At 41.2% G+C, this 13263-nt stretch overlaps 1 protein-coding gene across 2 annotated transcripts in view; it reads left to right on the top strand.

The window, feature by feature from the left end:
- Positions 1-270: 270 nt before the first annotated feature.
- Positions 271-13263, top strand: part of LOC124041402 (cell division cycle protein 16 homolog) — a 40021-nt gene continuing 27028 nt past the window's right edge. The window contains exons 1-4 of one of the 2 annotated variants that reach the window (XM_046358931.1): positions 272-489; positions 2504-2558; positions 2652-2749; positions 12477-12515. In XM_046358931.1, the coding sequence (XP_046214887.1) occupies positions 412-489; positions 2504-2558; positions 2652-2749; positions 12477-12515 (270 nt within the window). In that variant the 5' untranslated portion in view covers positions 272-411. Of the gene's footprint in view, positions 490-2503; positions 2559-2651; positions 2750-12476; positions 12516-13263 lie in introns of both variants that reach the window. The other variant, XM_046358940.1, reaches the window with a different exon arrangement.

The following is a 13263-nucleotide window of genomic DNA, read 5'->3' as shown; positions in this document are numbered from 1 at the left end:
TTGAATGGCTAGTGTGTCGTTTTTATTTCAAAGATTAATTCTCGTTGATATGAAAGATAAGGGGCATATCAGCATATGTTTCAAAAACAGTTTCGCAAGCAATGATTATTGACTTTTCTAAACGTGTACACACACCGTTTGAATTGTGGTACACGCAAAGCTAAACGCTGAAATGTTCTTTGCTGTAATAAAATAAAATATTGTGAGATTTTTTTTTCTCTCTGAAATGACCGGAACCCTGATCAAAGGGTCGAGTTCCTTGCGGAGTATTTTAAGTGACGCTCCCGCTGCAAGAAGACCGCGGACTTTTTTTTGGTTTCCTGGCGTAGCTAGTTTACGCGTTACTACTAAGCGATCTTATTTTCACACGATACAGTTTTGTTTGTCGCTGAATGAAAATGTTACGCTTTGATGTATAAAGGGAGCATTAGGACAATCACAATGAATCTCGACAGACTTCGACAACGTGTACGACACTACATTGATCAGGTAAGAAACGTAGACTAGATAGGCTAAATTGGTAGTTGGCTAGCTTGCCGCTGTCTGATTGCCGTAATTTATTGTACCGGCTAGCTAGCTAAGTGAAATGTTCATGACAAGTCTACAGTTTCCAGATGTGTAACACACTTGCGTTATAGGTAGCTCCTTAGATATCAACATGCTAACCTTAGTACCTAGTTAGCTTCCCTGCTACCTAAGTCAGTGACCTGAGCTAGTTAACGTTGTTGGCTACTACTGTAATGTTATGTACTTGGACTCCCATTCATAGCTCTTAAACTCTAGGCGGCATTTTGCCTTCTCCCTACAGTCCGTTAACTTCGCCCACGACTGCCTTATCTGAACTACAATCCCGACGCTTTGTGTTAACGTTTAGACGCGTCAACCATCGCCTGCGTTATGGATTTAAAAACATATGGCCCTTAATTCATTATTGAGGGAGAATCATTCAATTAAGTTACACTTGTAGCAGTTTTGCACAGATCCATACAGCTATGGCTAGCCTCCATCCGACGAAACTACACTTCCTGAGTTACGCTTACTCTAGATGGATCGTTAGCGCAGGTGGTCGCCTCTTGTTTTCCGTAAACAAGTACTGTAACACGGATATAATGATATAATTTGGGAAAACTAACCCTATTAAGTTGTGTAGGACTTTGTGACATCTGTTGCTGTAAAAAGGGCTTTAAATGCATTTGATGTATTGTATCAATTTAATTTGTAAAATTATTTCTCGCTAATATGAAAGATGAGATCTTTATGCATACGAAACCATTCAACTTGCCATTCATCAGCTTTTCAAGCTTAAAGTCAAAATGCGATTGGAACATACCAATAATGGAGTTTTGCTCATCGACTTTAGTCATTATTTGCGCCATGGCTGGTATGTACTTCCAAAAAAGGCTTAAATAAAATGTTATATGCAACTGAAAAAAGGCATTGGTATTGTTTTTCACCAGGTGTGTATGCATCAAATCCACCTCTTCTGAACCACCTAAAAAATCTGTAATTAATGCCATGCACAGGTCAGCTGATCCAACAGCAGGGAAGATTTATTTTATCCAGAGAGGAAGAGGTGAAACGAGAGGTTTCACTTTGGTGAAAATCTGTCAAAAATAAGCACACCATGTTTCTATGGGCTTATTTTGGACCGAAGCTTGTCGCCTACCTTCGCATCTGGGACAATGACTCTCATTGTTGGGGCAGAGATTTGAGCATCTCGTCGTTAGATACAGGTCTGTTTTTATCACCTACAACAGTGGATGAATGTCATATCAATCTGTGTCACATGTACTACACAGAATGCAATATTATTTCATACAAGTGGATTAAGTAGATAATATATGGTATGTTTACAGTGATTGTATATTTAAGCAATAAGGGACGAGGAGGTGTGTTATATGACCAATATACCACGGCTAAGGGGTGTTCTTAGGCACAACGCATAATATCCTTATTGCTATTATAAACTGGTTACCAACGTAATTAGAGCAGTAAAATAAATGTTTTATACCATATGTACTGTCAGCCAATCAGCATTCAGTGCTCGAACCACCCAGTTTATAATTCTATTTTCTATATTTTAATTTCACTCCTAATATTGCAGGTGCTGAAGAGGTGGATTTGGTACATGCGTACTAAGTCAAACAATACTTAGATTATTTCCAGACAATGCATTTTTTTGGTTGCATGGAACTTTTTATTTTGACATTTTTTTGGAAGTACATATCGGTGTGACTGCAGTAATGACAATAGTTGCTTGAAAAGCTGGTGAATGGCAAGTTGAATGGCTGCTTCCTTGGCTTAAAGGAGAATTGCAATATTCAACGTCTCCTGTAAACCCATATTCTGGTTAAATTTTTGGGCAACATGGAGGGTGGCTAGATAACTGTTAACTTGTATCAGTGAGTGTTGACAGCTCCTGACAGTATCAGTTTCATACTTCTAGTTAATACATTCAGAATGTTTGCTTTCATGCTGCCTTTCCTGTCTGTTTTGTTTGCAGCAACAGTATCAAAGCGCTTTATTTTGGGCAGATAAGATTGCATCCCTGTCTCATGGTGAGTAATCTTCTTGATTTGATGAGATCGTCTGGCTAGTTACTATAGAAGTTAAGTTAGTAGTCTATTTAACTGATGTTGTACCTTTCACAGAAGACCCCCAGGATATCTACTGGCTAGCACAGTGCCTTTACCTCACCTCCCAGTACCACAGAGCCTCCCATGCCCTCCGCTCACGGAAACTAGATCAGGTAAGACCACCTGGTTGGCTCCCTGGGTACCTGCATATTTCTGTATGTCAGCAACTCACTGTGGGGCACTCAGGCTTGCATGCAACGTGACTAATGACATGTTAATGAGTCTACACATCGCATTCTTCTCTGTCGCTTTCAAAACTATGTACTATCCAGATTGTGCCCTTGTTCTTCAAAACAAATAAAATACTATTGTACCTGGTTAGCTCTCAAGAATCGAAGGGGGTATACAGCGATCCCTAGGGTTGTCAGTTGAACGTATGGACCACAGCTTGCTCAATGTGGACTTACAATCCCCACACTCCATTTTAAAGGTTAGATACTTGAATAATTATCACTTGCGATATGATTTTGAAAACCTTTTGGAACTTACATTTGTACAAAAAAAAAATGTACTAACTATTTGCAGTTTTAGCACTGTGTTTTGAATAACGCATGCATTCAGCCAGTGTACGGAAGTTCCTTCTGCTGCACTCAAATGTCGTACTTCGGCTGGAAGCATGAATTGTGTTATTCAAAACACAGCCGCGTGCAACTTAAACTGTGTACAGTAAGTGTCTTTTTTGTATTTTAAAATATTTCTTGCATATATGAAAGTAAAGTTTTAAATGTTTCCGAAACCGCATTGCAAGCGATGCGTATGAAGGTTTACACCAGGGGTATTCAACTGGGACTGCAGGTGTTCGGCGAAAATATTAAGTCACTTTAATGTTTTTATGAATATTGCAACAGAATACAAGAAATTTGAATGATAACTTCTAGGGGTCTGACAAATGGAGAGAATAAAAATAAAATGTAAACTGCCAATAGTTTTGTTAAAAATTTTTTTTTATACAATTCCACATCAAATCATCTTGTGCGGTATGGCCTCTAGGGGGCAATGAAGTTCTACCGCAGTCATACTGGATTCTGCTTTGGGCAGGTGACATTTTTAGTGTTTTTATTATTACACTTTTTTTTTTTGTCAGGCAGTACCATACAGCACTGAATGAGAGCAAATTTGCAAATTTGTAAAGTTGTCTGTTGACCAGCTACCTAAAAGTGATTTTACATTCATCATAAATAATAAGTTGATATTTCTACCTTTTGTATGTCTGTTAACAGGTCTATATTGTCAGCGCTTTAAATATTGGGTTACTTGAGTTCACTCCCCTTCCAGTGGTCCCTGCGCCTAAACGTCAATGTAACCTGTCTAAATGACCACCCGTAACACTTCCGTCTTTACCCATGAAATGCTTTGGGGCGGCAGGTAGCCTAGTGGTTAGAGCGTTAGGCGTTGGGCCAGTAACCGAAAGGTTGCAAGATCGAATCCCCGAGCTGACAAGATAAAAATCTGTCGTTCTGCTCCTGAACAAGGCAGTTAACCCACTGTTCCTAGGCTGTCATTGCAAATAAGGATTTGTTCTTAACTGACTTGCCTAGTTAAATAAAGGTTACAAAAATAAGCTGGTCATGACTCACATCATCCCAGAAACCCTGGACCCACACCAATTTGCATACAACCCCAACAGATCCACAGATGACGCAATCTCTATTGCACTCCACACTGCTGTTTCCCACCTGGACAAGAGGAACACTTACGTCTGGATGCTGTTCATTGACTACAGCTCATTGTTCAACACCTTAGTGTCCTCCAAGCTCATCACTAAGCTAAGGACATGGACTAAACACCGCCCTCTGCAACTGATCCTGAACTTCCTGACGGCCAGCTCCCAGGTGGTAAGAGTAGGTAACAACACATCTGCCACACTGACCCTCAACACGGCGGCCCCCCAGGGGTGCGTGCTCAGTCCCCTCCCGTACTCCCTGTTCACGCACGACTGCGCACTACTTCAACACCATCATTAAGTTTGCAGAAGATATGACGGTGGTTGGCCTGATCACCAACGGTGAGACTGCCTATAGGGAGGAGGTCAGAGACATGGTAATGTGGTGGCAGGACATCAACCTCTCCCTCAATGTGAGCAATAAAAAATAATCTTGTTTTGGACTAGAGGAAACTAAGGGCCAAACGTGCCCCAATTCACAGTGACTAGGCTGTAGTATAGCGGGCCATGGTCCAAACACACCAACACAGGTGTTGTTGTGCCCTCTTCACGACTATTTCCCTTCAGGAGGCAGAAAATATTTGTCATGGGCTCTCAGATCCTCAATGTTGTACAGATTGAGAGCAATGGCTGCATCACTGCTTGGTATGGAAACTGCTCGGCATCCGACTGCAAGGCGCTGCAGAGGGTAGTGCTTAACTTCTTGCGTCAAGCCATCCCGGATCCGGTATCGTGACTACAGCCTCAAGCTCATTACCATAACGCAACGTTAACTATTCATGAAAATCGCAAATGAAATGAAATTAATCTATTTGCTCTCAAGCTTAGCCTTTTTAACAACACTGTCATCTCAGATTTTCAAAATATGCTTCTCAACCATTGCAAAACAAGCATTTGTGTAACAGTATTGATGGCTAACGTACCATTTAGCATTAGCATTCAGCATGCAACATTTTCCACCAAAACCATAAAAGCATTCAAATAAAATAATTTACCTTTGAAGAACTTCAGATGTTTTCAATGAGGAGACTCTGTTAGATAGCAAATGTTCCGTTTTTACAAAAAAATATTATTTGTGTCAACTAATCGCTCCGCTTTGTTCATCGCGTTTGGGTAAGGAAAAAAAAAGTCATTAAAACGCAATTTTTTTCTCCAAATTAACTCCATAATATCGACAGAAACATGGCAAACCGATGTTTAGAATCAATCCTCAAGGTGTTTTTCACATATCTATCGACGATAAAATCCATCATGGCAGTTTACTTTCAATTCTGAAGAAATGGAACGTGCATGGACTTACTGATTACGCACACAGGACACCGGGCGGGACACCAGGTAAATGTAGTCTCTTATGGTCACTCTTCCAATGATATGCCTACAAACACGTCACAATGCTGCAGACACCTCGGGGAATATGCAGAAAGTGCAGGCTCATTCTTGGCGCATTCACAGCCATATAAGGAGACATTGGAACACAGTGCCTTTAGAATCCGGGGCATTTCCTGTATGAAACGCAATCTTGGTTTTGCCTGTTGCATTAGTTCTGGGGCACGCACAGATAATATCTTTGCAGTTTTGGAGACGTCAGAGTTGTGTCTTTCCAAGGCTGTCAATTCCATGTATAGTCGAGCATCTTTTCGTGACAAAATATTGCGCTTAAAACGGGCATGTCTTTTTATCCAATAATGACACAGCGCCCCCATAGGTTCAAGAGGTTAAGGCCCTGTACATTACTGGGGCCGAACTCCTTACCACCATCCAGGACCTCTATGCCAGGTGGTGTCAGAGGAAGGCCCTAAAAATTATCATGCTCCATTCACCCAAGCCATAGACTGTTCTCTCTGCTGCCGCGTGACAAGCGGTACCACAGCGCCATGTCTGTGACCAAAAGACACCTGAACAGCTTCGACCCCCAAGCCATAAGATATGGTTAATCAAATGGCTACCTGGACAATTAACATTGCCCCCCCCCTACATGCGGTCACACACGCATATTGACACCACTCGCAGTGCTGCTGCTACTCTATTATATAGTGCATTCTGGAAAGTATTCAGACCGTGACTTTTTCCACATCTTGTTACGTTACAGCTAGTGATGCACTGATATGGCATTTTTGGCTGATTCCGATATTTCCCTTGCCAAAAAAACCCCAACGAAAAACGATATTTAAAATATTTGCTGCCTTAAGCATTTAGTAAAGTTAAGTAGCTAACACATGGACACAGCGGTCTAAGGCACTGCATCTCAGTGCAAGTGGCTTCACTACAGTCCCTGGTTCAAATCCAGGCTGTATCACATCCGGCTGTGATTGGTAGTCCCATAGTGCGACGCACAATTGGCCCAGGTAGGCTGTCATTGTAAATAAAAATGTGTTAACTGACTTGCCTAGTTAAATAAAGGTTACACACACCACACTGACAAAAATATTTTGTTTGCATTTACATGTCCCCATTACTCGTCAAACATAAACAAAAACCTATTTCTTTCACTTACTAGCTGTGCTGTTTCGTTGTTCATTCGTTTTATTCTCAACCAGGATTTCATCATGCATGTCAAGCAGTGAAGTTTCAGCTCTCTGTCTGTGACCTCTCTTCCTTGGTGCGCACTTTCACTGTCTGTTTCCATCTTGTCCAGCTGTGTCTAACATTTCACGTAAATCCTGTTTCTTATCTGCATCAAAGTAGTGGTCCTTGTACATAGCATTGATCATGGTGGCGACACAGTAAAGAGAGAATGCCACCGAATCGCTTGTTCACAGCCTTTGTCCACAGCCTTTGTCAGCAGTTTTGTTGAGCAGGCGTTTCAATGCCATGACAGAGGGTATCACGTCTGCTGCAGACGCAGTTGATGATCTTATTTCTCCAGACATATTTACGAGTTTCAAATGTTCTCAAATGCCATTGAAATGGCAGCAGCGGTATGACAACCAGCATATTCATGAGCATGCAATATGACTGTCCTCAATTCTAAATCCTTGATGACCCACTGTGCTGTCAGACTCCGAATGCTCATGGGGCTGATATCGCTGGTCCAAATGTCACTCGTGAAGCTTTTTAGCAGTGACGCTATTATTGTGTAACTCCGGTAGGGCAACATCTGAAAAGTAGCGCACTTCGTAGTGTGTACCTGTGCTCGACCAGTCGGCGACGCCAACATCACCCAGAACAGAGAATGGTTGATTGTCAAGGGCAATGAATTCCATTATCTTGGCGTTATTGGATTTTGCCTTTAAGAAATTTTCAGCGAGACAACAGTCTTTCAAATGACTGCTCGACTTGTTGACTGCTCGATCCACACGGCAGACATGGGCTAGGTTATGAATGCTGTGTTGCATGTGCAGCGCAAAATTGTATGTGGCATCATTACACTATGTACCTACGTTATATAGGTATGCACGTCAGCTTTGACATCGGTTTTGCACATCGCCGTTAAAATAGACATAGGGCCATGTTGGCATTTTTAGCTAATATAGTCGGATTCCGATATACTTACTGATATTGTGCATCCCTAGTTACAGCCTTATTCTAAAATGGATTAAATTGCCCCCCCCCTCAATCTACACACAAATCCCCATAAATAACAAAACAAAAGGGTTTAGAATTTTTTTCAAATGTATTTAAAAATAAAAAACAGAACATTTCCATTACTATTCAGATCCTTTACTCAGTACTTTGTTGATGCACCTTTGGCAGTGATTACAGCCTTGAGTCTTCTTGGGTATGACGCTACAAGCGTGGCACACCTGTATTTGGAGTTTCTCTCATTGTTCTCTGCAGATCCTCTCAAGCTCTTTCAGGTTGGATGGGGACCGTCGCTGCACAGCTATTTTCAGGTCTTTCCAAAGATGTTCCATCGGGTTCAAGTCCGGGCTCTGGCTTTGCCACTCAAGGACATTAAGACTTGTTCAGAAGCCACTGCTGCGTTGTCTTCGCTATGTGCTTTGGGTTGTTGTCCTGTTGGAAGGTAAACCTTCGCCCAAGTCGGAGGTCCTGAGCGCTCTGTAGCAGGCTTTCATCAAGGATCTCTCTTCTTTAACGCCGCAAACGTTTTTCTTTGATCCTGACTAGTCTCCCAGTCTCTGTCGCGTAAAAACATCCGCCCAGCATGATGCTGCCACCATGCTTCACCGTAGAGATGGTGCCAGGTTTCCTCCAGATGTGACGCTTGGCATTCAGGCCAAAGAGTTCAATCTTGGTTTCATCAGACCAGAGAATCCTGTTTCTCATGATCTGAGAGCCTTTTGCCAAAAGGCACCCAATCTCCAAGTGGGCTGTCGTTCCTTTCACTGAGGAGTGGCTTCCGTCCGGCCACTCTACCATAAAGGCCTGATTGGTGGAGTGCTGCAGAGATGGTTGTCCTTCTGGAAGGTTCTCCCATCTTCACAGAGGAACTCTAGAGCTCTGTCAGAGTGACCATCGGGTTCTTGGTCACCTCCCTGACCAAGGCCCTTTTTCCCCCGATTGCTCACTTTAGCCGGGTGGCCAGCACTAGGAAGAGTCTTGGTGGTTCCAAACTTCTTCCATTTAAGAATGATGGAGGCGACTGTGTTCCTGGGGACCTTCAATGCTGCAGAAATGTTTTGGTGCTCTTCCCCAGATCTGTGCCTCGACACAATCTTGTCTCAGAGTTCTACGGACAATTCCTTCGACCTCATGGCTTGCTTTTTGCTCTGAGATGCACTGTCAACTGTGGGGCCTTATATAGACCTGTGCGTGCCTTACCAAATCATGTCCAATCTATTGAATTTACCACAGGTGGACTCCAAGTTGTAAATCTCCAGGATAGGGCTGGGCGATATGGCAAATGTCATATCCCGATAACGATACATATCACGATATACACTTTCTGTAAATTCAATGAATAAATGGTTTATATAAAAGGACCACACGTAAAGGCCTAATTCTTATTACATTTTTGAATTACACTCAACAAATAAAAGATATTGGGTCGAGTGTTATTACCAACTCACTTAACCCCCGTTTCTCGACCTTGTAAATTGGGGACATGTCTGCAGATGTAAGTTGTAATGACAGCTGTTATCTTCATGATTCTTTGCCATATGGTGTGCCGTGGGCAAAAGCCTCTTGCGACGTCTGAGTCGGGTTTGTTTTGAGCACTCAACCCTACTTTTTTGGGTTTCATCCGTAGACTCTCTCCGTACTTTTTCACATGATTCTTGCGTAGGTGGGAAGAGTTTATTGGTGTTTGAGCCTTTTGACGGGACCGGCCTGCGGCGTATTTTGCGGAGATTGATTTTCTAGTCAGATTTTTCATACTCAAACCACGTCCATGCTTTTGAAGTAACCCCTCTTTTAGGTACGGTCTTCGTGCTCTGTGTCGCATTCACACTCCATGTTTTTTTGTGGCAAATTTCCTTCCACGCGGAACGCAAAGCGAAGTCCAATTTGACAAATAATATTGCCTTAAACACCATATTGTTAATCAAATTAATTAAGCAACATTTATTAAAATAAAAAATCTGTCCCATTTACTATGTTCCTACAAAAAAAGGTTTGAAATTCTCTAGTACAGCCACTATTGAAGGCTATCAAATGCTTAAGATTCTATTTCACATTATAAGTATAACTGTTGCGTCGAGCAATCCCGTATCCGGGAGCGTAATTGTAGCCTCAAGCTCATTAACTCCATAATATCGACAGAAACATGGCAAACGTTGTTTAGAATCAATCCTCAAGGTGTTTTTCACATATCTATTTGATGATAAGTCATTCGTGGCAGTTTGGTTTCTCCTCTGAAGTAAATGGTAAAATACATGCAGCTGGAGATTACGCAATAATTGCAACGGAGGACACCAACCGGAGCACCTGGTAAATGTAGTCTGTTATGGTCAATCTTCCAATGACATGCCTACAAATACGTCACAATGCTGCAGACACCTTGGGGAAACGACAGAAAATGTAGGCTCATTCCTTGCGCATTCAGACTTATAAGGAGACATTGGAACAAAGCGCATTAAAAATCTGGGGCATTTCCTGTTTGAAGTTTCATCTTGGTTTCGCCTGTTGCATCAGTTCTGTAATATCTTTGCAGATTTGGAAACGTCAGTGTTTTCTTTCCAAAGCTGTCAATTATATGCATAGTCGAGCATCTTTTCGTGACAGAATATCTTGTTTAAAACTGAAACGTTTTTTATCCATAAATTAAAAGAGCGCCCCTTATATCCAAGAAGTTAATGCTGGTTATAGTGCTAGTTTGACCACCAGAGGGCATCTTTGAAGCATTTGATAGCCTTCAATAGTGGCTGTACTAGAGAATTTAACTTTTTTTTTTGTAGGAACACACTATATTGGACTGACTTATTATTTTTTTTAAGAAATGTTGCTTAATTAATTTGGGTAATATTATGGTGTTTAAGGCAATATTATTTATTTCTATTCTATGAAAAAACTAAAACCCCTGGGTTTCCTTTAGGATGGAATGGCAAATATGGCACTGTACAATGTGACGGTCGGGAGTAGGCTACACAGTACTAAGTTATTTAGCTAAAGAATCACTGTGTCATACGTGGGAGACCCAAGGTTAAATTCCTCGACGGATAGGAAGGAGTATATATATATATATATATTGTTTTGCTAATAACAGGGTTAATAATATCTGTGAATATCCAAGTGTTTCTTATATAATTCTAAATTAATAATTGCTTTGTTTAAAAACCGTCATTCTTGAACATGGGGTGAGCCATTGTTACTAATTTGTAAATCAAGCTAGTTTATTATTTTAGAATTAGTTATGTTCTTAGAAGGAGAAAAACCAATAGTCATCTCATGGGTCTCCCAGTCGTGGCCAGCACAGGTATTGAACCAGCATCTGTAGCAACACGGCTATGCAGTGTTTTAGACCGTTGCTCCGCTTTGGCGCTGTACAATGTGACCAGTTGGGAGTGTACTTCAATAAGAGCAAAACAAAATAATAATCTTTAGTCTAACAACCAGTTTTAGTAAATTATACTGAAGTCCATGTGAAATTACCAGTTTCTATTTCGGTTTATGTCGCCCATTCATTGTCAGAGACAGTAGGACCCAAAAGCATAATTAGTGCTCTAACTCCCCATGCACTGTTCTGGAGCAATGAAGTGTTGACGCAGGGTATCGTACTAAACCACAAATTACCTATTAAGTACCGCAGCATAATCGCAAAACTTTTAGTGGAGCAACCACTATGTGAAAAATTGTGTATTTCTGTTTTTGTAGTCAAATATAGAGGAATAAGTGTTTCCAATGACTCCTCTGTGTGCATCGTGTTATTTTTGACCAATTGTGAGTAGTCATTGCCTACTAAATCTCGAATAATTGGTTAACATCATTGGAAACCATTGTTTTGACCTCAAAACAGAAATATGCCGTTTTTGTGAAGCCGAAACGTCAAGGAGCAACAACTGCTCAGCCGGCCATGTGGTAGGCTACACAATCTCACAAAGAGACTGCCCAGTGCTGAAGCCCGTAAAAATCACCTGTCCTCACTACCGAGTTCCAAACTGCCTCTGGAAGCAATGTCAGCACAATAGCTGTTCGTCGGGAACTTCATGAAATAGATTTCCATGGCTGAGCAGCCGCATAACAAGCCCAAGATCACCATGCGCAATGCCAAGTGTCGGCTGAAGTGGTGTAAAGCTCGCTGCCATTAGACACTGGAGCAGTGGAAACGCGTTCTCTTGAGTGCTGATCATGCTTCACCATCTGGCAGTCCGATGGATGAATCTGGGCTTAGCAGATGCCAGGAAAACGCATTGCCCGACCTCATTAATGCTCTTGGCTGAATGGAAGCATATCCCTGCAGGAATGTTCCAATATCTAGTGGAAAGCCTTCTCAGACGAGTGAAGGTTGTTATAGCAGCAAAGGGGGACCAAATCCATATTGATGCCCATGATTTTGAATTGAGATGTTGGATGAGCTGGTGTCCACATACCTTTTTGGTCATGTAGTGCATGTTGATGTTGGGGCGGTGTAGGAGATTATGAAGTTTAACATTTAACTGTCCCTTTTAACGTTTAGACTGTCGGCATTTCCCTCATAAATGCCAGATATTTGTAAATAGACACTAACGTGCTTGTGTTACTGTCTGAATGGTCAAATGCTGGTGCCATTGTTGTGAAAAGTTGTCTGTCAGCTTGTGCTTTGGTTTTCATTTTCCCAATATGTATCTTTCATTTCACAGTTGTATGGCGCGTGTCAATATCTCGCTGCTAGATGCCACGTGAGTATAAACATTAAGCAGCTACTTGTGATGAAATCTACCTGTTCAAACTCTCCATCCTCCTATTAGTCCATGGTCCTTCTGGAAAATGTGTTCACTTTTATAGTCATTTATATATATTGATTGTATGGGAAATTATGCAAAATAATATTTTGAAGGCTGTTAAAGGACATTTGAGACAAGGTGGAATGTTCACATGCTCATTGAAAATTATGATTTAACAACAGTTGAACATTGTTTTTGGTTGCAGCTCATCTTAAAAACCATGGGGTTTGGGAAATGTTCTAATGATTACCTAGACTGACTCATCTTATGAAACAGCCAATGTTAGATGTAGCAGAAATAAATATTTGTTTAAGGAAAATTGGTCATTGGCCTAGTGGGTAATAATACCAAGAGATTCAAATCTGGTATCATGTTGGTTTTATATTTGTCACCTGCAATGCTGACCTGAAATGTGTGCCATGTCATTTGTTGAGTTCACAGATTTAGGTAAACACATTCTCTAAAAAAGAATAGTGGTAATTTTTTATCTAACCTTGAACTAACTTCTGTCCTTGACCATCATGATTTAAAACTTATGCTCTCTAACCTTCAACCTTAAGTTATTTAGTGATGTGTTACCTAATTTGGAAGCCATTAGTTCAGCAGCTGGTTGACAAATGTTATAGAAATGATGCCATTGGTGATTAGAAAAACCTTAGCCTATCTGACATATTGGTGCGGCTGGCTTCCTGGTTAAGCGAGC

This window comes from Oncorhynchus gorbuscha, linkage group LG01 (assembly GCF_021184085.1).
Source record: "Oncorhynchus gorbuscha isolate QuinsamMale2020 ecotype Even-year linkage group LG01, OgorEven_v1.0, whole genome shotgun sequence".
In the NCBI taxonomy this organism is placed as follows: domain Eukaryota; kingdom Metazoa; phylum Chordata; class Actinopteri; order Salmoniformes; family Salmonidae; genus Oncorhynchus; species Oncorhynchus gorbuscha.
This window is presented reverse-complemented; position numbering and strand designations above follow the sequence as displayed.